The 26,869-nt window shown below is 34.3% G+C and overlaps 8 protein-coding genes across 8 annotated transcripts; 3 read left to right on the forward strand and 5 right to left on the reverse strand.

Annotated features, from left to right (window-relative positions):
• Window positions 1–2,049: 2,049 nt before the first annotated feature.
• Window positions 2,050–3,788, forward strand: RO3G_09164 (uncharacterized protein; the record flags this gene model as incomplete). Its single annotated transcript, XM_067663749.1, has 2 exons — window positions 2,050–2,219; window positions 2,333–3,788. 2 exons carry the CDS (start codon window positions 2,050–2,052, stop codon window positions 3,786–3,788), a joined length of 1,626 nt encoding a protein of 541 aa, XP_067519850.1.
• A 6,438-nt stretch (window positions 3,789–10,226) lies between these two features.
• Window positions 10,227–10,585, forward strand: RO3G_09165 (uncharacterized protein; the record flags this gene model as incomplete). Its single annotated transcript, XM_067663750.1, has 2 exons — window positions 10,227–10,255; window positions 10,396–10,585. The coding sequence occupies 2 exons, from the start codon at window positions 10,227–10,229 to the stop codon at window positions 10,583–10,585; spliced, it is 219 nt and encodes a 72-aa protein (XP_067519851.1).
• A 1,874-nt stretch (window positions 10,586–12,459) lies between these two features.
• On the reverse strand, window positions 12,460–13,101 carry RO3G_09166 (uncharacterized protein; the record flags this gene model as incomplete). The annotated part of the gene is made up of 1 exon (XM_067663751.1): window positions 12,460–13,101. The coding sequence occupies one exon, from the start codon at window positions 13,099–13,101 to the stop codon at window positions 12,460–12,462; it is 642 nt and encodes a 213-aa protein (XP_067519852.1).
• A 1,631-nt stretch (window positions 13,102–14,732) lies between these two features.
• RO3G_09167 (uncharacterized protein) lies at window positions 14,733–15,608 on the reverse strand (the record flags this gene model as incomplete). The annotated part of the gene is made up of 2 exons (XM_067663752.1): window positions 14,733–15,275; window positions 15,390–15,608. The coding sequence occupies 2 exons, from the start codon at window positions 15,606–15,608 to the stop codon at window positions 14,733–14,735; spliced, it is 762 nt and encodes a 253-aa protein (XP_067519853.1).
• Window positions 15,609–16,934: 1,326 nt separating this feature from the next.
• RO3G_09168 (uncharacterized protein) lies at window positions 16,935–17,726 on the reverse strand (the record flags this gene model as incomplete). Its single annotated transcript, XM_067663753.1, has 1 exon — window positions 16,935–17,726. The coding sequence occupies one exon, from the start codon at window positions 17,724–17,726 to the stop codon at window positions 16,935–16,937; it is 792 nt and encodes a 263-aa protein (XP_067519854.1).
• A 523-nt stretch (window positions 17,727–18,249) lies between these two features.
• On the reverse strand, window positions 18,250–18,450 carry RO3G_09169 (uncharacterized protein; the record flags this gene model as incomplete). The annotated part of the gene is made up of 1 exon (XM_067663754.1): window positions 18,250–18,450. One exon carries the CDS (start codon window positions 18,448–18,450, stop codon window positions 18,250–18,252), a length of 201 nt encoding a protein of 66 aa, XP_067519855.1.
• A 1,553-nt stretch (window positions 18,451–20,003) lies between these two features.
• On the forward strand, window positions 20,004–20,385 carry RO3G_09170 (uncharacterized protein; the record flags this gene model as incomplete). Its single annotated transcript, XM_067663755.1, has 3 exons — window positions 20,004–20,125; window positions 20,245–20,316; window positions 20,376–20,385. 3 exons carry the CDS (start codon window positions 20,004–20,006, stop codon window positions 20,383–20,385), a joined length of 204 nt encoding a protein of 67 aa, XP_067519856.1.
• A 3,964-nt stretch (window positions 20,386–24,349) lies between these two features.
• Window positions 24,350–24,487, reverse strand: RO3G_09171 (uncharacterized protein; the record flags this gene model as incomplete). The annotated part of the gene is made up of 1 exon (XM_067663756.1): window positions 24,350–24,487. One exon carries the CDS (start codon window positions 24,485–24,487, stop codon window positions 24,350–24,352), a length of 138 nt encoding a protein of 45 aa, XP_067519857.1.
• Window positions 24,488–26,869: the final 2,382 nt, after the last annotated feature.

The raw sequence follows: 26,869 nt of genomic DNA on the forward strand, positions 1-26,869 counted from the left end.
GTATGATCTTATTTAAATAAACTTGTATTTTATTTTATTTTAATTATGATCTTGTATTAAGACTTATATTTATTAATGTCAACTACAATCAGTTACTGTTCTACAACATCGCTTTCATCTCAACAGTTGATTATTTACATCAGTCTATGAAATTTTTCTTATACATGTCAAATCATATCGGTCGTAACTATCTCTTGTCATTTAATCTCAGGTCTTGCTCAATCAATATAAATAGCCTTGGAATCTTTCTTTAATAAAAGTATTCGACTTTAGAACTATTGTTCGGTCTCGTTAATTCTTCTTTGTCTATTTTAAATACTTAAAACACTTCAAAACTGATGTTAATAATCAGCTGTTCAGATTAAAAGAGAACTTCGCTGTTCAGGGCAGTGATTGATTTATCCAAGAATAAAAAGGAACAAGAGAGGACGAGACTCGATAAAGAGATTGTTTTATTTAATAAGAAAATTGTACTCTATTTATACTTTTCATACACGGATAATATTTCATGTCATGGATTAATAATTAATGAGTATGATATAGCTGATGACAAATAGATAAGGGTTACGTGTTCTTCTATTGTTATATTTGTCATAGAATACTCGTATATGATTGACTGCGGCTGACTGTGATTTAGTTCCTGGATTTAATGTAGTTTAACCGTGCAATTACGCAGCATCTTATCCTTAATGAAGATTATCCGAATTACCTGTAGCTTGGGACTATGTAAAAGATACGATGCAAGGAGATTCCGGGCCGGGTATTTGTCCTACCTAGATGCCAAATATAGCAATCGATGCAAATAATTTTTCCGCATCGAATGGTGTTACTTTCGAGGCACTCACGTTTAAACTCAGAGAGATATGGCGCTTGCAACACGAAAAAACCTCTTTTGAGCTGACCCCACAAAAACGATGCGGAGGGATTACTCTACCAATATTTGTACAACATCAGCAAGCAGTACCGCAATCGATGCAAATAATTTTTTCCAATCCAATGGCGGTACTCATAGATCTCTCACTGTAACACACAAGGAGGTACAGGCTTTTAAAGACGAAAAAACCCCCTGGTCGGACGGACATTATGCTACCAGAAAGGATTACAAGCCGAATTCTTGTCCTACCAATATGACAAGCTTATCCATAGGTAGAAACAGTGTTTCCGCATTTAATGATGGTATTTACAAGGTGATCACATCGAAACTCAGCTTGGTATCCGTCTTAAAGCGTGAAAAAAGTGCTTTTGCTGATGGACAAGAAATTGTACAAGTAGACTGCAATCTGAATATTGTTTCTAGTTACACTTAAGGTATTCTGAGAATCTCAGATGATATTTCTACATTGATTGCTGATAAACTTTAAGCACTAAATTCCTTTTACAAAAGATAATTACGAAGCAAGCAAAAAGGAGCATGAATAAATCTTTGGGGCAATTGTACAAAGCCTCTCTTTTTGGCCTGAGCACTATCACTCCTTACTGTGTGTTTTACAACAATATCAGCCATACCGCCTTTTCTAAAGCGAGGTTCATAATAGGTATACAATGAAAAACTGCTGTTGGTTGCTAGTAAAAAGCTTATTATACTGTAATGTTTAAGAATTCACCGAACTATTGGTTCTATAATGCGAAAATGGACAAGAACTCTTTTTGGGTAAATAAGATTACGACAGTGACAAATTAAGCTAACAAACTTCATTTGCACAGTTTTAAATATGAGACGGGTGAAATATCAAAACTGGTACTATGTGCTATAATCTGCAAATAGAAGAACATAGGGTGGATTAGAATAGTGAAACCATCCATAATAGCATGCATATGTAACCACAAGGCGCAGGTATATAATGAATCGTAACTTCGAGTACCAATTTCCGAGTTGTAACCACGAGTGTTAATTTCCGAGTTGTAACCACGAGTGCTAATTTCCGAGTTGTAACCATGTGCATATTTGAGTATGTGATATGTGAAACAACGTGTTTAATTGCATTTCAAATATCTATATAAAGAGACATGCCTTTTTTCTTTTTTTCTTCTTTATTTTATCTACTTAACATGCTTCGTCTCAACTCATCTGCTTCTGTCCATTCAAACAACGGTGCCACTCCTCGTAGGGGCGGTCGAGTATCTGGTCAAGTAGTTTCAAGCTACAGGTCTTATGTTCCTCCTGCTGGTGACCGTGTCCTTGAAGCGCAAATAATTGTTAGTCCCGAAAGAGCATGGGAGTAAGTTAATTATAACCAAAAATGTTACATTGCGATAGTGGGATTTATTTTCTTACTGACCCTTTACCTTTTTTTTGCAGTCATCTTTTATCCGCAAACAACGCCTTTCATAGAACCAATGTATGTGGCATTGATGGCTGTCGAAAAGTTTGCACCCTAAGAAATCGTGTCGACAGCGGAAGACTTACGTACTATTGTGCTGGTGGTCTTGACATCGATGAAAATGGTAATACTGTTGGTCACCCTGGTAGAAAGTCTCGTGTCTGTACGTACAACTCGGTTTTTTACAATCGTAAATGCTTGACAAACTACACTCTTTCGGTGATGTATGATTATCTAAAAGACGCAAGCATCACCAACATTTGCAACTCCCATGGCATGAGCCGTCCTGCTGTGACTTCATTGGCAAATGATCTTCGATTAATGATGCTCAGTGACTACAATGCCCATAATCGACAAGAGGAGCATAAACTAGGCTCCAATGTAAGGTGTCACCATATACAAATAGATGAGTCTAAGTTTGGCAAGCGAAAAAACCATCGTGGTCATCGTGTAGAAGGCATCTGGGTCTTTGGTATGGTTGAGTGCTTGGTCCCCACCAATGAGGCAGATCGGTTTTACACCTACACTGATCATCGAACTGGCGAACAAGAGCTAAGGCCTAGGTACGAAGCAGGACGCAAATTCTTTTGCACCGTCCCTAATCGGACAGCGGCAACACTCTTGCCCATCATTTATGATAACTGCCAGCGTGGGTCAACCATTAGATCTGATGGATGGAGAGCATATTCCGGTCTGCACCCTAGGGAAGAGCGTGATGAGAATACTGGCGAGATACTTGACAATGCAAGCGCTTACAATGACGGCAACTTCTTCTTTGCCAGGCATCAGGTTGTCAATCATTCCTTAGACTTTGCCACGGTAGATCAAGTACAAGGTAACCAAGGCTCATTTTCTGGTTTGCCCATATCGGGAAAGATTCATACCAACATGATTGAAAGTATGTGGGCTCCTTTAAAAGCGTTTATCAAGCCTCGTAACCGAACCAAAGAAAACTGCTACAAACGCATCTTGGAGCATCTTTGGCGAAGCGAGAATGCCGGTAATGTCAAGCAGTACTTTGAGCGCATGATCCGCGAAGTGGCAATGAACTCAGATCCAGCTGAACGGTCTGCAGAAACTGAGGATTGGTTTACGCGTGGTCTTGATGGTAACTCACCTTCAGTGTCAGCTCGAATTGCAGCTAGAGATGCTCGTCGTTTTGAAGCATGGGTAGAACGTCGTCGTGCCCGCGATGCTAGGGAATTATTAGAAGAAGAAGCTATACAAGCTAACGATAGCGGGGAGGAGCTAAATGACACGGCAGAAACATCCAGCTTTTTACTTCAATCAGAGCAGGGCAGTCCTTTGGTATCTAGAAATGGTCAAAACGAAGCCTTACCTGCACGTAGTAATCGTCTTGGTGGAAGGCCTCGAACCGGAAGCCGCCCTGTTGGTAGACCTAGAGGTGTTAACCGTGCTACCCGTGCTACCCGTAGAAATTTAGGCAACAGAGCCAGTAATTCATAAATTAATTATGTTTACAAATAGTTCTAATTAAATATGTACCTGCGGGTTCTATGTCTTAATTGTATCCCTTTCATGCTTAACAATAAAAATAAAATATCACTCTCAAAACACTAAAAAGAATGGTTTGCTATAAACTTACACTCCTTCCAAGTCAAGTTCATACATACTGATGATAGGTATGCTGTAGTAGTGATGTCTATTAAAAGTATGCCAAATTTCAGTCCCTTTGTCTGAGTAAAAGGTGCTATTGAGCAGTAACCAATTAAAGTCGACATTGGCAGATATAAGATTCAATGCAAGATTGTAATTAAAATAAAACAAGATATAAGATAAGTTAAATAAGATTATGTATGTCGTATTTTTGTTATTACACTTAAATGTTGAGTGCGATTGATCAATATCTCCATTCTATATAATTTAAAACTATTTTTATAAAAGGCTACTGATATATATCCTTCAATATGCACAGCTAACTTTAGTAACTCATACTTTGTAGCTATGGTTCCTTGATTACTAAATTTATGAAGACGTCGTCTGATTTAATGGGCTCTCTCGTCTGTCTTCACTCAATAAAAAAATTCAAATAACTCATCAATTATCAAGTTTCAAGTTTTACTTTATTTTGAACTGCAATCGAGTACGCACCATCCCAAATATCACAACAATGATTAATTTCAGGTTAATGCATTCTTCTAGAGTATGCTTTATATTAATGATGGTTCTTTGTGTTGTAGTCGTAAGGTTAAAAAAAAATAAAGCAAAAAAAAAAAAAAAAAAAAAAAAAAAAAAAAAAAAAAAAAAAACCAATAAAAACAGTAACAAAAAAAAACAATAGTAGCAATATAAGATTAAAATCCTTCTTTATTGCAGATTTCTTTATATTGCAAAAGAGCCCCGTTTTATGGATCAAAAGTTGGCATCTATTTATATTCTTTGTGAGCGTAGCTATAAAGGATATAGGTTCGGTAACGATGTCGTGCTGAAGAACCAATGATTAAGCTAAAGCTTGTCGATGTTCTAATATATGCATTTGAAATTGAACAATAGAAATAATAACCAGTCAATTAACTTCGATCTAATTACTTTTGGGGTTGACAATTGATTAAACTCTCTAGGATGACGAATACTGATCTTATTGTTCTAAATTTGGAAAAGTGTAGAATTGTTTAATCATAATTTAATCTTTTGCGTATCTTTATTTATTATAATTCAGCTGGAGTCGTGTAGAAAATAACTATGCTTACAACACTTCGTTAAGTATCAACTAAAGTAATAATTTTTTTTTCCTATTGTTAGAAATCTAATCCAATGTCATGAGTTCTTCTGATCTCACATAGATGAAATAACGCTATTCAAATCAGTGAGGAATCCACAGAATAAAAGATAATCTATCACAAACATAAAAAAGAACAAATGAAAAGTTTTCATAATCATAATTAGAATAACACTTGCTAAAGTATCTGAAGATTAGACGAACGCTTACAGTAGAAGATATCAAGCCATTCATTCAATAAGATATAAATATCTGACTTCAATTAGAATATTTTTAGTTTACATTAAACTGAAATATAAACCAGTCTCATGCAGGACTTACACTCTTTCCTTATTATTGTTCAGTCATTTTTTTCATTACATGACAACTGGGTATATGTTACGATTGTTATGTAAGATACTACGAAGGGCAATCTTTAATAGAATGAGCAATCAATGTAGAAATATCATCTGAGATTCTCAGAATACCTTAAGTGTAACTAGAAACAATATTCAGATTGCAGTCTACTTGTACAATTTCTTGTCCATCAGCAAAAGCACTTTTTTCACGCTTTAAGACGGATACCAAGCTGAGTTTCGATGTGATCACCTTGTAAATACCATCATTAAATGCGGAAACACTGTTTCTACCTATGGATAAGCGGACAATTGGCACTTCAGGCCACGATGGATAAATCATGATATTTACGGTTCAATCGGCGCTATAACTACATTCCAAATATGGAAATATATATTTTTGGTTATTGCGCATCGATTGGTACCATTTTCGTTTTCCAATTCCGACTATTTGTTGTAGATATCTGCGCTTGAAAATAGGCGGTATGCAATTTTTTTGGGCACGCTCTATATCAATGACTTCTTTACAGATTTTAATAAGACTTTGAACATTTGTGTAACTATATGGTCCAACAATAGGTGTTATAGCTTTGCTAAAATATCTGTATTTGATGAAGAGAAATATGTTAAAAACAGCAATAAGAAAATAGAAATGTCGGAGATTTTGGCGGAGATTTTGCACAAATACTTTAATCAGTTAGAGCTTATGGTATGCAAATTTTTACTAAAAACCATCGAATAGAAACAATTTTATGTGACCCTTAAATTTATAGCATGTCTGCACTTTTTTTATGATTGCGGAGCGAATATTTGATTTCACACTCCGAGACTTTGGGAAATGACTTATCCAATAGTACGCTATATTGGGTAGAAGTTTGAATGGAATCTGAAAAATTGAATTTTGGAGCTCATCTGGCACTGTAAGCATCTGATTTCCTCAGCTTGCCCTCATTTACTTTTGTGAAGGATTAGCAATCGCCAACTCTTTTGTATGTTTCTTGAATTCTAACATTACTGATGTATGGCAGTTATATGAAACATCGATATGGCCGCCAAAATTTTTGCGACCGATTTAGGGTTCTTAGCGTATATGCTATAACAAGGATGTCTTGCAAAGTGGCATCATCCACTGTCCGAGCATGCATACCAAATGGAAGCTTATTTCTAAGCATCTTTTGATGAATGTAATATAGATACTAAGTTTTTTAACTAAATAACATCATTGATATTATGTAAGGATCACATTGCTTCCTCGATTCTTAAAATATCGTTATTTCTTCATTATGGTTCAAACATTAGTCGTAAAAAAACTAATTGTAATTGTTAAGATAATAGAAAACAAGAGGTAAAAACAAAAATAAAGAAACAGTTTGTGAACGTTTCGAGTCTGATCTTTATTTCAGTTTAAGTTAAAGTAAAAATTATTCTAATTGAAGGCAGATATTTATATCTTATTGAGTGAATGACTTGATATCTTGCATTGTAAACGTTCTTCTACTCTTTCAGGTGCTTTATCAAGTGTCATCTCTATTTATGATTATGAAAACTTTTCATTTGTTCTTTTGTATGTCTGTCATAGATTATCTTTTATTCTGGGAATTCCTCACTGATTTGAATAACGTTATTTTACGCGTTATTTCAATTATGTGAAAGATTAGCAATATTCCTGACATTGGATTGGATTTGGTTATTTTAGTTGATACTTCTTCTTATCAAAGAACTCTCATGAATACAATACATATTTTAAAAGAACATGTTTAATTGGAATTGATTGTATGATCTTATTTAAATAAACTTGTATTTTATTTTATTTTAATTATGATCTTGTATTAAGACTTATATTTATCAACGCTAACTACAATCAGTTACTGTTCTACAACAGTAATAACCTATATACTGTTATATAATATCGTGATATTATTCTTGAATATCATTTAAAAATATTAATGCTTATCGTTTTTATAATGTTTTGTTGATTACAAATCTATTCTTAGTTAAATTTAAATGTTCTAATAAAATGTGTTATTCTCATTATAATTTGAATTAAAAAAAAACTGTAAATTATTTTTTATTGGATTTGGTACATTTCTTTGCTACTTTTTTTGTTTTTCGATGTGTGTTTATAGTTCATAGTGTTATGTTCTGGTAAAGGTAATAACAAAGATAAACCAAAAGAATACTTTTTGAGACTGAACTTTATTTAAGACAATCTTAATTGTTAAAAAGAAATCATTACAAAGTCTACTACTTATATTCTTCTATCAGTTGGCGGGTAAATGAGTAGTTATGAGCGTAGATCCAATAATTGACACGTTTGATTGAAGAATGATCACTGAATCAATTATGAAAAATTTTAATTCGTTGTTTTTATAGATCTTATTGTTCTTTAACTGATCTGGGAGAATTGTCCCATCTTCAATGAGAGGAAAGATATATTTATATGAAATGCCTCCAGTCAGATCAAAGTTGACTAGGTACCTGATCCATTATTATTCATTTACAGAAATGATGAATAGTAAAGATCATGACTTATTTAGTGTTCATGTTTACTTTATAGAATGAATCTAATAGTGATAGTTTTATATAAAAAAGAAGAAGAGTATATTTTATTTAATAAAGATTTAAATTATTATCTTTTATCAATTTTAATATACTTCTTTTAGTTGTGATTATTCAATGTCCGTTATGATCAGACTCTGTTCTACAACACATAGTAGGTGCAGTGAAAAAATCACAACAGTGAGTACTTTTTAGGCAAAGAAAAATTATAATTAAGCAAGAGCACATGATAATAGCGCTTTTGCTTTGCAAATTAAAGTTAGCATATAGTTATGCTGCTATTTAAGGTTGTCTTTCTGTAAGTGAGTTAATTTGAGTTAAGTTTGCTTATAAAGCTTAATTTAAGGTTGTGATTGCCTTGTAAGTTGTTGTTTTATATAGGGTTTAAGCAGATGTTTGATAAGTAGTGACCACCAGATCTTATGTGTAAGATCAATACGATGTTTCTTGATAAAAGTTAAAGTAGAGTAAAAAGTTTAGGTAAACAGGGACTTGTTAAAGTTTGTTATTTACTGCGTAAAAACATATGATTTATTTAAACTGACCAACAATTTCTTCACAAAAAGATGGGATATATACATATGTATGATATTTTTTTTTCTTTTTTGCTTTTCTTATTTTTTTTGACCATTTTTATATTTTCAACATTTTTTATCTTTTTAACATTTTTTATAATCTTTTATCTTTTAATTTTTTCTATTGCTATTTTTTGTTGGTTTGTGTTTTGAGTTGAGTGTTTTAGAGAAGTTTTTCTTGAAATTTTTAAAGTAAGGTACTGTAGTGACCACCAGATCTTTTAATTAAGATCAAATAAAGGTAAAGATAAAAAAAAATAAAGGGATCAGGAACTTTTTATGAGAAGGTTGCCTGTTTATTGAATAAAATATATAAAATAAAAATGTGAGTAGAACTGTACTGTCCTTTTTCTTCATCTAAATAGTTGGGATATTTATATTGTTAATTTTTTTTTCTTTTTGACTTTTTTCATTTTCTTGACTTTTTCACTTTTTTGACCTTTAACATTTTCTTGACTTTTTTCATTTTTTGACTTCTTTGTTACACCATTTTTTTGACTTCTTTATCACAACATCAACCCTCAAAAAGAAGTTCTTGTGACCTACAAAAACATTTCAGCTCTAAAATAAATAAAAGGGAAAACTTAATCCGTTATCGCAAAAGTATAAAATGGTCATTGGGTGGATTGAACTCGTGACATCAAGATTCAAATGAGCCATATTTCCAATTAAGCTATTTTGTAATTTCTGGAAAAAAGTGGTTTATAAACATCCAATGGACTTCCATAAATATTTTGAAGACCGTTAAACATGTTTAAAAATATTATATGGTGCTTACTATTTTTGAAAATTACCGATGTACCAAATGATATAAAACTAACTGGGAACAAAGGTGCTTCACATAAGAAACGCCCCATTATTCTAGACTAAATCGGGAAATATTCGGAACTTCAAAAATTAAACAGCGCCATTCGATTCTGCTTGCCTTATAACCTTAGTTTCTATTTTTGGATTGTTATTCTAGCTCCGCTATAGCTGTAGATATTATGATTTATCCATCGTGGCCTGAAGTGCCAATCACCCGGATAAGCTTGTCATATTGGTAGGACAAGAATTCGGCTTGTAATCCTTTCTGGTAGCATAATGTCCGTCCGACCAGGGGGTTTTTTCGTCTTTAAAAGCCTGTACCTCCTTGTGTGTTACAGTGAGAGATCTATGAGTACCGCCATTGGATTGGAAAAAATTATTTGCATCGATTGCGGTACTGCTTGCTGATGTTGTACAAATATTGGTAGAGTAATCCCTCCGCATCGTTTTTGTGGGGTCAGCTCAAAAGAGGTTTTTTCGTGTTGCAAGCGCCATATCTCTCTGAGTTTAAACGTGAGTGCCTCGAAAGTAACACCATTCGATGCGGAAAAATTATTTGCATCGATTGCTATATTTGGCATCTAGGTAGGACAAATACCCGGCCCGGAATCTCCTTGCATCGTATCTTTTCCTTCAGCCGTAGCTTGTCTATTGGATACATTTACATGTAGCTTATTAATACTGTTTTCATATCGAGTTATGAATGATGGATACATCAGTGATAATTATGAAAATCTATTCTTATTCAAACTTATTTGTAAGGATTTAGTCCAGAACAATGAGACCGTATCTTATTGACATGTCAAGGCGTGACAATAGCTACAGTAGGTCACAAAACTGCTGCAAGGAATCCATTTTTCTTGGTTTTTGTAGCGCACACCCTGTTACAATGGCACAAACTGCCTCTGTTCCCACATAGTAAATCTTCTACATGTCTTGAAAAATCCGAAAGAGTTTATGCCCTATTGGATAAGTATTGAAGGAAGTATGAGGCGCGCAATTTGAAAATTTGAAAAAATGAAAATTTGAACGGAATGAACTTATTTATTAATATTTAGTTGGTCCTACTTTTCTATTAATAATCTCTTGAGTTCTTTCCGGAATGTTATCTACATGTCCTTGGCAAAGATCTTTATGGAAGTCATTTCATATTTCATCAACTCGTTCCCAAAACATATCCATGTTCTTTGCTCTATATTCGTAATAGTTGAATTTCAACTTCATTTGATGTCCTACGTGCTCGATTGAATTTAAGTCGGGGATCTAAGCTGGCCAATAGTTAACATAGCTCTCTTGGTGACTACATAACTAGACTATTGTGGATTATGCCTTGTGCTTTGTGTTATTACCATGCTAAAACTAAATGTTGGACCAGTCGAAATTGTAGTACTTCATAGTATCACGAAGCGTAGTGTTCAAAATATGCTGGTAAACACCCGAGTTCAAGTTTCCATCGTAAATTTAGCAAGCATATCCTGGTCCTTCAGAGATTATACAACCCCAGGGCATCATTTTGCTAGCTCCGTGATTGATTGCAAAATCCAGGTCATGATGTTGAAGAAGGTCACTTGGCCGTTTCCAATAGTGATCAGCATCATCAAAGCCCTATACGCTAAGCTTGGTCTCATTAAAGTACACTGTTTGCTGTCAGTCACTCATTGCCTAATCCTGATGCTCCTTGACCCGTTCTAACTGATGCTACGTATGCGTTTTTGTCTGAAATGGCTTCTTTTTTTCTATCAGAAAATGGAACTCCATTGATTTCAGTACGTTAATTTCTGACTGGTATGAGATATCATAGCCAAATCCAACCAGCTCCCGGTACACCTCTTTAGAAGCCTTTAGAACCCATTCCATGACTTTTCTTTTGATTAACCGCTTCGTCACTTTGGAGACTACTGTAGGTCTACCACCTGTGTTTACTGTTCTACTTGAAAACAGCCGTCTAGAGTATCTACTAACAGTTGATTAATGTAATCCAGGCTCCTTGGAAATATCATACATTGATGTGGATGCGGTTAATGCCTGTTTGTGATCGTTTATTTTCTCCTCTGACAGCCGTTTAGGCATGCGATTGACGATAGGGTAAAAAAGAGAAATAATTTAAACAAAGGAATATAAAATTTAAAATAAAGGAATTGTAAGCGCTTTTATATACTGGCATCATTCTAATCATGTCAAGAATGTGAAAAATTATGATAGCAACCGGTTGGGTCGTATTAAAATTCGTCATTTAAAACATATGTGGACAAGTAAAAAATGTCGGATGTTCATAATACTACCTTTAGCGATCTCAAATTCCACCAATAACCATTGCCCATATCCGATAATCGACGAATAAATGCACTTTCTATTGAGGTACAAACAGTCAAGGTTTGAGATAGTTTGGTGTAGTACCCATGGACAACCAGCTGTAAAACCTGAATTTTGCAATTCCTTGCAGCAGTTTTGTGACGTACTGTACGACCAACATAATTTGGCCCGCATAAGAAAAATTCCATAGACTAATCTTATTAACCAACTACTTATGTATGAACAGAGACATATTGCTAAAAGTAGTTACTAATTATTATAGTCAACTCTTACTTAACCCAACCTGTGAACATTTAACCCGGTGCCATAAGACAGTATCCTATTGTCCTGTCAAAACATGAAGAATACAGAGCTCTATTGAGAAACATACTCGCTAATATATCATCACCGTGTCGTTGAAGCATTATTATTCTTAGACAGTCAAGCTTTTAAGGATGTAGAGTATAATGTAGGAACGCTTCACATTTTGTAAGACTTGGTGAATAAGTCACAGCTTTACCGTATCAACATAGTAGACCATCAGTTTTAGTTGTTCAGTATACGAAGTGGGGGTTTTTTTTTTACAACATTATAATACCAGTACAAAGCTTGTTGATGCATATTGAATATGCACATACAAAAAAAAAGACATACTCATGTTAAGTATATTGTTCAAGTGTAATGTTTTATTTGTTTCAAAGTATAAAAGTTAGAAGAATATCATAAAAAGTGACCATATTAAAGAAAAATAACATAAAATTTAAACCATATTTAATTCAATAAAGCCATATATTGGTTCTTTAATGATTAGAGAAACCATCGCTTAAGCTTCAACCACGTCGAGGTCTGCCAACAGATCGATTTCCAGCTCTTGGTCTACCAACTGAACGCCTGCCACTACCAGGGTGATTACTGACAGAAGGTGCAACAGCTCTTGGTCTGCCTACTGATCGACACTCACTTCTAGGCCTACCGATCGAACGAATAGCTGTTGGGCTCGGGGCTCCTGCTTCATCATTATTTGCAGCAATAGAACCTTGAATGCCAGACTGATCCAAACTACTTCGTGCTTCAAGAATACTATCCTGCATTACCTCGCCATCTGATTCACCAATAATGCTGTCATTGTCTGATAGTATCGCTTCTTCTTCTAACAATTCCCTAGCATCGCGGGCACGACGACGTTCAACCCATGCCTCAAAACGACGAGCATCTCTGGCTGCTATTTTAGCTGACACTGAAGGTGAGTTACCATCAAGACCGTGCGTAAACCAATCCTCAGTTTCTGCAGATCGTTCAGCTGGATTTGAGTTCATTGCCACTTCGCGGATCATGCGCTCAAAACACTGCTTGACATTACCGGCATTCTCGCTCCTCCAAAGATACTCCAAGATGCGCTTGTAGCAATTCTCTTTGGTTCGGTTACGAGGCTTGATGAACGCTTTCAAAGGAGCCCACATACTTTCGATCATGTTGGTATGAATCTTTCCCGATATGGGCAAACCAGAAAATGAGCCTTGGTTACCTTGGACTTGATCTACTGTGGCAAAGTCTAAGGAATGATTGACAACCTGATGCCTAGCAAAGAAGAAGTTGCCGTCATTGTAGGCGCTTGTGTTGTCAAGTATCTCGCCTGTAATCTCGTCACGCTCTTCTCTAGGGTGCAGACCGGAATATGCTCTCCATCCATCAGATCTAATGTGTTTTGCCAAATATGAAATAGAAGACAAAAACTACAAAAAGACGATAGTTGTGAAACTAAAGATTATATATGACTTTATTAATAAAAATATTGAGGGTATTTATACTTTTTGAATGTCTGGGTCTTTACCGCTATTTCAATTGATCGGTTAAAAGAATGATATGGAATATAAGGAAGGATAGTGGATAATCAATAGCCGCTGTCTACTTGACGAATCAAGGGACAATGAAGTAATTAAACTATTGATCTAATGATAATTATAGAATAGGATTGAACTGCCGTTGTTGTAATCAGGTTCCGATATAGTCTTTTAGAACGCTGGTAGGACAACAGGGCAAGATTGGCTATTGCAGAATTCTCACGTTTATTAATAGAGATCTGGTTAGACTATAATTCTGTAGTATCCAAGTTTATCCATGAATGTTCACTTTATTAGTTGTGTGGATACAACATAATGGTTGACCCACGCTGGCAGTTATCATAGATGATGGGCAACAATGTTGTCGCTGTCCGATTAGGGACGGTGCAAAAGAATTTGCGTCCTGCTTCATACCTAAATCTCAGCTCTTGATCGCCAGTTCGGTGGTCAGTGTATGTATAAAACCGATCTGCCTCATTGATGGGGACCAAGCACTCAACCATACCAAAGACCCAGATGCCTTCTACACGATGGCCACGATGGTTTTTTCGCTTGCCAAACTTCGATTCATCTATCAGTATGTGGTGACATCTTACATTAGAGCCTAGTTTATGCTCCTCTTGTCGATTATGGGCATTGTAGTCACTGAGCATCATTAAACGGAGATCATTCGCTAATGAAGTCACAGCAGGACGGCTCATGCCATGGGAATTGCAAATGTTGGTGATGCTTGAGTCTTTTAGATAATCATACATCACCGAAAGAGTGTAGTTTGTCATGCATTTACGATTGTAAAACACCGAGTTGTACGTACAGAAGCGAGACTTTCTACCAGGGTGACCAATAGTATCACCATTTTCATCGATGTCAAGACCACCAGCACAGTAGTAAGTGAGCCTTCCATTTTCGGCCCGATTTCTCAAAACGCATACCTTCTGACAGCCATCAATACCACATACAGTTGTTGGAATAATTGTTCGAATGTTTTGCAATTTTATACGTTTTGCTTTGTATCTCTGCAGTCAGATACGATAGAGCTACGTACGATACCTCATTAAAAAGCGACAGCTTTCGCATATAACATATAAAACGTTAGGGGTCTGGAATTATTTCCATATATAGTAAGACCAAATTGCGTCAAGCATATGCATTCGAACAATTTTTCCAATTAAATCATCTTTTATTTAATATCGTGTGTAACCGCCTTTAGCTTTAATAACTGCTCTACAACGAGCTGGCATACTCTTGATATATGCTTGGCATTACTCTTTGGTACAAGAAATACATTCTTTCTCGATTCTAGACCAGAGATCATGCAGTCCTTTATCCCTATCTTCATCTAAGCTCAGCCTCAGCTTTAAATGGTGCCAGAGATGCTCTATAGGATTCAAATCAGGACTTTGAGCAGGCAAACTGAAAGTATGCTCTTCTTTTAACCCATTTTCCTCAAACCAAACATGAGCAAGCTTTGATGTGTGCTTAGGATCACTGTCGTGTTGAAAATAAATAGATTCCTGTTGGTAACCATAGTACTTCAGACTGTCCATCAGTGTAGTTGACAGGATATGAACATAATCTGATGCTTTCATAGTACCATTCTCAATTACGCAGCCATATCCAGGACCATCCCACGTCATACAACCCCAAAGCAGCACACTGCCAGCTCCTCCTTTGACTGTAAGGTCAAGATGATGAGGCTGCAATTTGTCACCAGGTCGTTTCCAAAAGTACTTACAGCCATCTGAACCCCAAACATTAATCTTGGTCTTATCAGAAAGCACTATACGTCTCCAGTCATCTTCTGTCTAATCTTTGTGAGCTTTAGCCCACTTTAGTCTAGCTTCCATGTGACATTTTTTGAGGAGAGGCTTTTTCTTCTTAATTTGGGTATCGAAACCCATACTGTGAAGCATTTTTACTGTACCAAAATAGCCTATCTTGTGACCAATACTGTTTAAATATGGCCATACGCTCTTTGTAGTCTTAAGTGAACCATTTACAAGCTCTCTCTTCAGGTAATTCTTTGTCGTTGAGCTTATAGTAGTCTTTTTACCAGCATGACCTCGAGTACGTTTCGGTGTATACAAGCCCTTGTGCTTGCTCAAAGTGGATGTTAATACTTCTGGAACATGTTCCATGATCTCTGAGTATGATAAACCCTTTTTCAACAGCTACCGGATGCTCTCTTGCTTGCTACGAGATAAAGGATGTACCATGATATAAGGACGTATAGACTGTACGAGATGGAAGGGAAACACCGTAAAACACAGCCTTATTTATATATTTTAAACTCCGATTAATAGCAAAAGCGTTGTTTCATAATTACATCATTTTGTAATGCTGTATTTGTGATGTCAGAAGCGGCAACGATATCATTACTATAGAATGCATATGCTTGACGCAATTTGGTCTTACTATATATGGAAATAATTCCAGACCCCTAACGTTTTATATGTTATATGCGAAAGCTGTCGCTTTTTAATGAGGTATCGTACGTAGCTCTATCGTATCTGACTGCAGAGATACAAAGCAAAACGTATAAAATTGCAAAACATTCGAACAATTATTCCAACAACTGTATACTGGTTCTATTAAACGCGCTGTTCACAGATAAAAGATGGCTGCAAATGAGCATAACAAATTAGTAAAACTAGTCCCCTATCTTAATTCACCGCTTATGACGGTAATTTACTTACTCCCATGCTCTTTCAGGGCTAACTGTTTTAATCGTAAGATTAAATAAAAAATTAAACAAAAAAACAATAGCAGCAATATAAAATTAAAATCCTTCTTTATTGCAGATTTCTTTATATTGACAAAAGAGCCCCGTTTAATGGATCAAAAGTTGGCATCTATTTATATTCTTTGTGAGCGTAGATATAAAAGATATAGTCTCGGCAACGATGTCGTGCTGAAGAACCAATGATTGAGCTAAAGCTTGTCGATGTTCTAATATATGCATCTGAAGTTGAACAATAGAAATACAGTGGCCGTCAAAACTGGTCGCATGTTTTCATATTTTGCCTATACGCACTATCTTCTTCTTCATTTCTTAGTCTATAGCAATGAAATATAGTTCATTCGAAAGAGCAAACTCTGGACAATTATGTGGTAACACAGACATCACAGTAGAGCCAGTATACTGGTAGTAATTGGCACTTAAAGTCCGACGGTACATGCGACCAGTTTTGACGGCATTAATAAGTCAACATTTTTACACACTTTATTTAAAAAAATTAATATTTAGTCCAACGACCTTTTGCTTTAATAACTGCAGCACACCTTTTCGGCATACTTTCGATGTATTTCTGGCATTCTTCTTTAGAAATGGCATACCAGTTCTGACCTATACTCTCCCATGGCTCATGCATACTACTTGGTGGTGTCTCATAGCTATGAAATAGCTCTCTCTTTAAATGTGCCCACATATGCTCTATGGGATTTAGGTCTGGTGATTGAGGAGGTCATTCCAATGCTTCGAATGACTGCTGGTCAATCCATTCTTTCACTACCTTCGATGTATGCTTCGGATCATTGTCCTGCCGAAACACCATTTTGGAAGAATCCAGGCCATAACTTTCCATTGTCTTGAGTAAATCATCTTTTAAGACCTCAAGATAGCCTTCACTATTCATACAATGACCAACATCAACTATCCATCCAACACCTTCCCATGTAATGCAGCTCCAGACCATGGTATTGCCGCCTCCATGCTTGACGGTTTGCTGTACATGTCGCGAGTTCAATTCCTCATGGGGTAGTTTCCATGCATAAGCCTTTCCGTCGGATGCAAAACGATTTACTTTAGTCTCATCTGAGAATATGACTCGTTTCCAGTCGTCCATAGCCCAATGTTGGTGCGATTTGGCCCACTGAAGGCGTTTCACGATGTTTTGGCTGCGTAGCAAAGGTTTTTGAGGCTTGACAAACGCTATAAAGCCAGCTTTTTTAAGAACGCGGCGTACGGTACTGTCACTTACTGACATTCCAAATTCTTCTTTTAGAGCTTTTTGGATCTCTACAGCGTTATTTTTTCTTCCTAAGGTGACTAATCTCCGGATGTAGTTCACCATGCGTTGGCTAATTAGAGATGGGCGACCACCTTCATCAACATTTCCACTCATCTTAAGAGATGAGCGATACTTCTGAACAGTGGTACGACTAACACCAACTTGTTTTGCTATTTTGCTGTTTGACTTCTTGGATCTCAGCAATGAGTAGATGTTGTTTGCTTTGTCATTTGAAATTGCACGCATGTCGGATCTGCAATGGTATAATGTCTTAATGGAGTGCTGCAATTTAACAAAAAAACACTTACATGTAAATGATATTACGATGAAAGAAGAAAGAGAAGAAAAAAATATGAAAAAATTACAATTAAGCCACATTTTTGTGACTATATTATGCTACTTACAAACGCCGTCAAAACTGGTCGCATGTACCGTCGGACTTTAAGTGCCAATTACTACCAGTATACTGGCTCTACTGTGATGTCTGTGTTACCACATAATTGTCCAGAGTTTGCTCTTTCGAATGAACTATATTTCATTGCTATAGACTAAGAAATGAAGAAGAAGATAGTGCGTATAGGCAAAATATGAAAACATGCGACCAGTTTTGACGGCCACTGTAATAACCAGTCAATTAATTTTGATCTAATTACTTTTTGGGGTTGAGAATTGATTAGACTCGCTAGGATGACAAATACTGATCTTATTGTTCTAAATTTGGAAAAGTGTGGAATTGTTCAATCATAGTTTAATCTTTTGTGTATCGTTATTATTTTAATACAACTGATATCTTATAGAAAATAACTATGTTTACAACACTAACAATAACTTGTGCTTCAAGGATACGGTCACCAGCAGGAGGGACATAAGACCTGCAACGTGAGACTACTTGACCAGATACTCGACCTCCTCTACGGGGAGTGGCATTGTTGTTGGAAGTGACGGAAGCAGATGAATTGGAGCGAGGCATAATAAGAATATAAAAAATAAAGATGAAAAAAAGAAAAGTCATGCCAGTTTATATAGTTGTTCGAGCGGAAAAAAAATTTGTTGTTTCACGTATGAGATATTCCAATAGCACATGGTTACAACTCGGAAATTAGTACACATGGTTACAACTCGGAAGTTAGTGCTCGTGGTCACAACTCGGAATTAGTATTCGTGGTTAGGCTTCATTGCTTGTACGCACGTCGTTGTTACATTCACATATTAATACACCCGAATATAGCTTTAAGCAAGGCTATTGAAGCTTGTTTTGCACCAATAGGGTGCAGGATTACCAAATACATAATACGCTGAGTATAGCTTTCAAGTGCAGTCAGTAGCCAATCCGTTACCACGCCATAACCATTCTTGACGGTGAGCCAAATAATTTTTTCGTCTTTGAAGGACCGTAGCTCGTCGGGTAATACAGTGACACCTTTCAAAATACCACCATTGAAAGCAGAAAAATTATTTACATCGTTTGCGGTATTGGATGCTTGCGTGCAACCAATAGCGGGCACGCAATCTCACTTTTTTAGTCCGCCAAAGGTAGTTTTTTTCTGTTGTAATGCGATTTACGAGCTGAGTTTAAGTGTGACGGTCATAAAAGTGACACCATTCGATCCGGAAAATTCGGGCGCATCCATTGCTCTAATTGGATTTTACGTAGGACAAGTACCCGGTCCGGAATCTCCTTGCACCATATCTTTTCTTTCAGCCAACCTAACAATTGTTAATTTTACTATCGTTGCCGCACTCCTTCATTCATTGGGCTTCATAATAATCGACAAGAATGCATTACGAAAGGGTCTGTATTTATTGATAAAAAGTCGTGTCGTATTTTCCTTACTAAATACTCAAATGTCATGTGAGATCACTCAAGATCTGCAGGTCATATAATTTAAAACTACCTCTATATAACACTACTTGTTATATAATCATCAGTACTCATAAACAACTTTAGTAATTTACATTGTGCAATTTCGGTTCCTCAATTATTAATTTTATCAAATCAGACGTAGTTTGTATTTAATGAGTTCTCTCTCCTGTCTTCACTCAATAAAGAGGTGCAAGAGCCTCATCGATTATCAGTTTTTCTTTTACACTTTATTTTCACTCTTAATCGACTATAAACTACTGACCAATATCACAACTGACCCTCACTTCTGTAGGCGGTAGACTAGGTGAATTCAATGGCCAATAGAATCTGATGCGCTGACTGAAATCTTATCAAATTTGGCATCAGAGATGCTACGGGGTACAAGAATGTATATTCGGAGTTTCATGCAGATCGGAGCTTAATTGGGACCAACGATCTCCGGGACCTATCTTTTGCATTAGCCTCAAAAAGTACCCAAACTGTTTCTTGATCTTTGTTTTTACCTTTTCCTTTATTATTTAAACCATTATATAACAGCATGACTTCGGTTGATTGTCTTTCAGACTCTATTTTTTTTTTTTTTTTTTACATTAACACGAGTGCCTTTGTACAAAAAAAATAAAACTAAAACCTCTTCCTCTGATTCTGTCTAAACGCTTATGGCTAAGAACAGTTCTTTTGGTGAGTCTTCTGAATCCACCGGGATGCATGCTGCATTCGGTACAAGTGCAGGCGATTTTGGTGTTGTTCATGTTGTTCATTTTAAAGAATTTAGTATTTTGTAAAGAAATAAGGAAGAAAAAAAAACGTGCCTGATAAAAAAGGAATACTAAATTTGCAAAAACAGTCGGTGCTTAAACAATGAAATAAGGCAGTAAAATAATTTTTTTTTCTCCCTAGTTTTGTTTCATGGAATAGACTAGATGCCAAAATTAAAGAAGATAAAAAGAAAAGACCAAGTACTGGCCAAATGTAAGTTTATAAGAAAAAAAAATAATGACTAAAACTAATGTCCTTTTTTTTTACATTAGGAATTCCTAATGGGACACATTCGGATGACGAACATGAACCTCATGAGCAAAGTTGTTCTTTCCAACTTAAAGAAACTATAAGAATAACAGACTTATATTGTTGCCTGTTGCTAAAAAGTTCTTTTTGGTAAAGAAAGTTGTCATTGCTAACATCTCTAATGGCTAATGGCTAATGGCTAATGGCAAATTACACCCATGTGCAAACATAAAGTAAGTAATGAACGAGAATAAACTTAAAAGCATATATTATTTTACAATATTTGTCATAAAAAATAATAAAGCAATATATTTATTTGATAAACAAAAAGTTTTGTATGTATTTGTTAACTATAACTGCCTTGTAACAAAATGTTAGCAGAGCTTCTTTATTTTTTATTCTTTTAGAATATACACGTATTCTTTTTTTATAATGTAAAGGTAGTTGCATTTCTATAAAGTATATTCGCTCTTAGATTATTGTATTCATTTGAACAATGAACTTTCTATTGCTAGACCCTGTGTTTTTTTTTTACTTAAACTGTTTTTTTACTTAAACTTTTTTTTACCAAATCTTTTTTTTTACCAAATCTTTTTTTTTTTACCAAATCTTTTTTTTTTACCAAGTCTTTTTTTTTTTACCAAGTCTTTTTTTTTCCCAAACACGACTATTTTGTTACTTTCTGTTACACATTTCTAATGATCTAAGCTAAAAACCACAGACTGCCTTCCTAATATGTATTTTTCTGAGCAAAATAAAAAAAAGAAGACATCGGTCTTTCAACGATAGAGGGGAACAGGCTTACCAAAAAAAGATCATTTGAAAAAAAAAAGACACTTTTTTAAAATATGAATAACTCTATGAATATTTACCCTACAAAAAAAACAAAAATATCAATAAATTTCTTTATTTTTTTCGCACCTAAATCTTTTTTCAAAATTAAAAAAAGTGCAATACAACAAGATATAATGGTTTCCCATAAAAAAATTATAAAATCTCCGGATTGATGATTGATAGGTCTGTTAAAATTCTACGTCAAAGCCCCTACATTATTTCCAGTGGGACACTGCAAATAACTGGAGAAAGTAAGCGTTCAGTTTTAGAATAATTGAAGGCAAACACGCCAAAGATCATGCAAACACACGATATTTTATGGATGTTTTAAACGTTTTTCGCGGCAGTGCAGTTAACGTTTAGTATTCATTAAGAGAGCAAGTGGAAGTCATTTAGCATTCTTTTACCAGAGCAGTCGACACGTTTTACTCAATACTTGCCAACGTTTGGGCAACGAATCATAATTTTTAAAGCATTTCTTTATTTGTCCTTTTGTTCTTTTATCGACCGCTCATATTGCCTTATATACTTCTTTATCGACCGCTCATACTTCCTTATATACTTCTTTAACAACCACTCATATTGCTTATATACTTCTTTATTAACCATTCATATTGCAATAAATATTGCTTTATATATACAAAAAATAGGGATTTGTTTTATAAAAATAACTTTTTTTTTATTTAAATAAAATAATAATAATATACAGTATTTCTTTGCTAGTAGCGTTTTAAAAGTTTACTTGACTTACCTAATGTCATCACGATAGCATCATCTAATCTAAAAATACATCGATTAATTTCGTGAGACTCAAAAAGTTCTCACAAGAAAAAGAAAAAAAAAAGCCGAGCACAAGAATGCAAAGACACAAAGATTCAAGGACTTGAGCAATCAAAGCAAAAGAGAAGATATCAGTACTTAAGAACCAAAGCAAAACCAGGAAAAAGATAGAAAGAGGCCAAAGCAAAGCAGCATTCATCTATAATTATTGGCTATCGTGTATACATAGTAAAAGTAATAGTACCTTTTTTAGATAGACCATGGGAAAAAAACTAGTTAAGCATTATCAACAAGTAAAAAAGAAGCAGCATGTATCTATAATAACTATTAGCTATGAAGGATATGTAGTAAAAATAATATCACCTTACTTTAGATGAACCAGGAAAAAAAGAAAAAAAGAAAAAAAAAACGTCATCCAAGCTTATACCAACAAGTAAAAGAAGAAGAAAAGGTAGTCCTTAGAAAGAGACTTTATAAAGACCATTTAAACCACAAAAAAAAGCAGGCAATACGATTTTACTAAAGTAAAAGTACTATTAGAGCAGGAATAGAATATATATAATATTAAGAACTTACCTTTTATAAAAAAGAGAAGAAGAAAAAAAAAAAAGAGAGAAGTGCTTTTTTTGTAGCCTTATTTTTACCAATGTTACACTTATTCACTGTCTATCCATGTTATAAATCAAAAACAGTTACTTTTCATGTAGTTTATATTTAATTATGTCTCAAAAGATAACTTATACATTGTTTGAACAAGTTTTATTACTTGAGTGCAATATCTTTAACATGGAGAGTATTCTTTTTTCTTTTTTTTTTATTTTAGGTTAAAAAAATTCGGTCTTAACGGACTACAGCAGTAAAACAGCTTTTTTTTTCTCCCTGGTTTTGTTTTATGGAATACACTAGATACCAAAAGTACAAAAGATAAAAAAGAAAGCTCAAGCACTGGTCAAACGTAAGTTCATAAAAAAAAAATAACAACCAAGTCTAATGTCAGTTTCTTTTTCTTTTTTTTTTTTTTACATTAGGAATTCCTAATGAGACACATTCGGATGACGAACATGAACCTCATAAGCAAAGTTGTTCTTTCCAACATGATGAAGCAATAAGAATAACAGACTTATATTGTTGCTTGTTACTGAAAAGTTCTTTTTGGTAAAGAAAGTTGCCATTGCTAACATCTCTAATGACTAATGGCTAATGGCTAATGGCAAATTACACCCATGTGCAAACATAAAGTAAGTAATGAACGAGAATAAGCTTAAAAACATATATTCTTTTACAATATTTGTCATAAAAAATAATAAAACAATCTATTTACTTGATAAACAAAAGAGTTTTGTATGTATTTGTTAATTATAAGTGTCTTGTAACAAAATGTTAGCAGAGCTTCTTTATTTTATTATTATTTTATAATGTAAAGACATTTGCATTTCTATAAAGTATATTTGTTGTTAAATTATTGTTTTCATTTGAATAATGAACTTTCTATTGCTAGACTCTTTTTTTTTTTTTTACTTTGTCTTTTTTTTACTTAACTTTTTTTTACCAAGTCTTTTTTTACCAAGTCTTTTTTTACCAGGTCATTTTTTTCCCAAACACGACTATTTTATTACGTTTTGTAACACGTTTGTAATGATCTAAGCTAAAAATCACAAACCACCTTCCTAATATGTATTCTTCTGAACAAAATAATCGCAAAATGCTTTTGATTTCCGCATTTTGCCCTCAAAAATAAAAAAAGAAGACATCGGTCTTTCAACAGTAGAGGGGAACAGGCTTACCAAAAAAAGATCATCTGTAAAAAAAACAGACACTTTTTTAAAACATGAATAACTTCATGAATACTTACCCTACAAAAAAAACAAAAATACTGTTCAATTTCTTTATTTTTTTCGCACCTAAATCTTTTTTCAAAATTCGAAAATGACCAATACAGCGAACGTTAACTTTTTTCATTTAATCAAAGATGTCAAAAACGTTGATTTTTAGATGCAACAACTGACTGTAGATGTTGACAATCACCAATTATTTTCAGTGGGATGGTCCGCTGGTTGGCTAGGTTTACTCTAGGAAGGTCGTAACAAAACTGATATATGCTTTTCCCCTGATTATGCTTTACCTTGAATAGCTTGAAATTTAAAACAGTAACCAGGAAAAAGAGAACTAGTATTGTCTTTAAAGGCGTAAAGTAAGTGTAAAAAGAAATATAATAAAAAGAAAAGAGAAGACTGTATATCGTTTATTCAATAAAAAATCAAACATCCTTTTATACTTTTCATTGGCTGCTAGCCACTCCGTTATACATCTACAATTTAATGGGACCACCATTATTCTTCAAAAAATACATAAGGCCACCATTACCATCTTCATTAGCGACTGATCAAGCATTAGGATAAGGACCCTCTTTAGGACCCTTAACTTCCACCTTCATTTCAGTCTCAGCACGACCACCACTCAGGGTCAAATAACCTTCCGGTCCATACTCTAGTCTATTCCGGTCATCTTCTCCCGGACCCATAGGTGTTTCCACTACAAATAATCGTGCAAATTTGTTAACAGATATATTATCAATCTTGCGAAAGAGCTTAGAATCGTGTGACATCGGGTAACTGATTGTTGATCGCACTGCCTCCTGTCTCTGCCACAAATCGTTTAAACCGTCGTTAATCTTTTGGTTAAGAGATGTTGCAAGATTTGTGGCAGAGACAGGAGACTGCTGGTACATTTATTCGTTAACTGATCTCGCAAGACGCAACTTCCATCAGTTATGTTATGGCTCCTGTTTATTATCCATTTGATATCTAATGGTGCTCGGCAGCCAATGATACTTTTCAAATCAATGCTTTATTTGTCTTTTTGGTCTTTTATAAACCACTCATATTGCTTTATATACAGGTTTTATTGACCACTCATATTGCTTTATATACTTCTTTATAGACCACTCATATAGCTTATATACTTCTTTATTGACCATTCATATTGCAATAAATATTGCTTTATATATACAAAAAAATAGGGATTTGTTTTATAAAAATAACTTTTTTTTTATTTAAATAAAATAATAATAATATACAGTATTTCTTTGCTAGTAGCGTTTTAAAAGTTTACTTGACTTACCTAATGTCATCACGATAGCATCATCTAATCTAAAAATACATCGATTAATTTCGTGAGACTCAAAAAGTTCTCACAAGAAAAAGAAAAAAAAAAGCCGAGCACAAGAATGCAAAGACACAAAGATTCAAGGACTTGAGCAATCAAAGCAAAAGAAAAGATATCAGTACTTAAGAACCAAAGCAAAGGCGAGAAAGAAATAGTAAAAGGCCAAAGCAAAGTAGCACGTATCTATAACAATTATTAGCTATTGAGTATACGTAGTAGAAGTAATAGTACCTTTCTTTAAATAGGCCAGAAGACTAGCTAAACTTATACCAACAAGTAAAAAAAGTAGCACGTATCTATAATAACTATTAGTTATTGAGTATGCGTAGTAAAATTAATAATACCTTGCTTTAGATAGCCCAGGACAACTAGCTAAGTTTAAAGCAACAAGTAAAAAAAAGAAACAGCACGCATCTATAATAACTATTAGTTATGAAGGATATTTAGTAAAAGTAATAGTACCTTGCTTTAGATGAACCAGGAAAAAGAAAAAAAGAAAAAAAAAACGTCATCCAAGCTTATACCAACAAGTAAAAGAAGAAGAAAAGGTAGTCCTTAGAAAGAGACTTTATAAAGACCATTTAAACCACAAAAAAAAGCAGGCAATACGATTTTACTAAAGTAAAAGTACCATTAGAACAGAAATAGAATATATATAATATTAAGAACTTACCTTTTAGAAAGAATGTTTTTTTTTTTAAAAAAAAAAAAAGAAAAAAAAAGTACTTTTTTTATAGCCTCATTTTACCAGTGTTACGATTACCTACTATCGATTAAAAACAAGTTTTTTTAAATATGGTTTAACTATTGAAACACTCAGAGAGGGTATTCATAAACAGTTTAAAATCTTTTTTATTATTATTCAAATGTAATATCTTTAACTGCAAAGGCTTTTTTCTGTTAAGGATACATAAGATTATAGTCACTTTATTTTAGTAAAAGGAATCTCATATGATCCTAAATAATATGTTGACATAACTTTGGAATCATTTATAACATTATTCCCAGCACAGATCAATAAAAGACCTTGATTAGGTTTTTATATTAAGCTTTATTCATATTAACTTCACACAGTCAAATGTATGGCGTGGTTGTAATATAGTTTATTGATGATATGAGCATGTTGAATAAGGAATGACAATTACTTACCGGATCATCATTAAGTCACGCAAACATTTATCCTAACTGAGATATTATTATTAGCCGTAATATCCAATCACGGAACTAGAGGATTTTATATTCATCCGTACCATCTCCTAAATAGTCCTACATCCAGAGTTATCTGAAACCATCCTGTTTTGCCAAATATGAAATAGAAGACAAAAACTACAAAAAGACGATAGTTGTGAAACTAAAGATTATATATGACTTTATTAATAGAAAATATTGAGAGTATTTATACTTTTTGAATGTCTGGGTCTTTACCGCTATTTCAATTGATCGGTTAAAAGAATGATATGGAATATAAGGAAGGATAGTGGATAATCAATAGCCGCTGTCTACTTGACGAATCAAGGGACAATGAAGTAATTAAACTATTGATCTAACGATAATTATAGAATAGGATTGAACTGCCGTTGTTGTAATCAGGTTCCGATATAGTCTTTTAGAACGCTGGTAGGACAACAGGGCAAGATTGGCTATTGCAGAATTCTCACGTTTATTAATAGAGATCTGGTTAGACTATAATTCTGTAGTATCCAAGTTTATCCATGAATGTTCACTTTATTTAGTTGTG

Source organism: Rhizopus delemar, genomic scaffold, assembly GCF_000149305.1.
Source record: "Rhizopus delemar RA 99-880 supercont3.6 genomic scaffold, whole genome shotgun sequence".
NCBI lineage: Eukaryota > Fungi > Mucoromycota > Mucoromycetes > Mucorales > Rhizopodaceae > Rhizopus > Rhizopus delemar.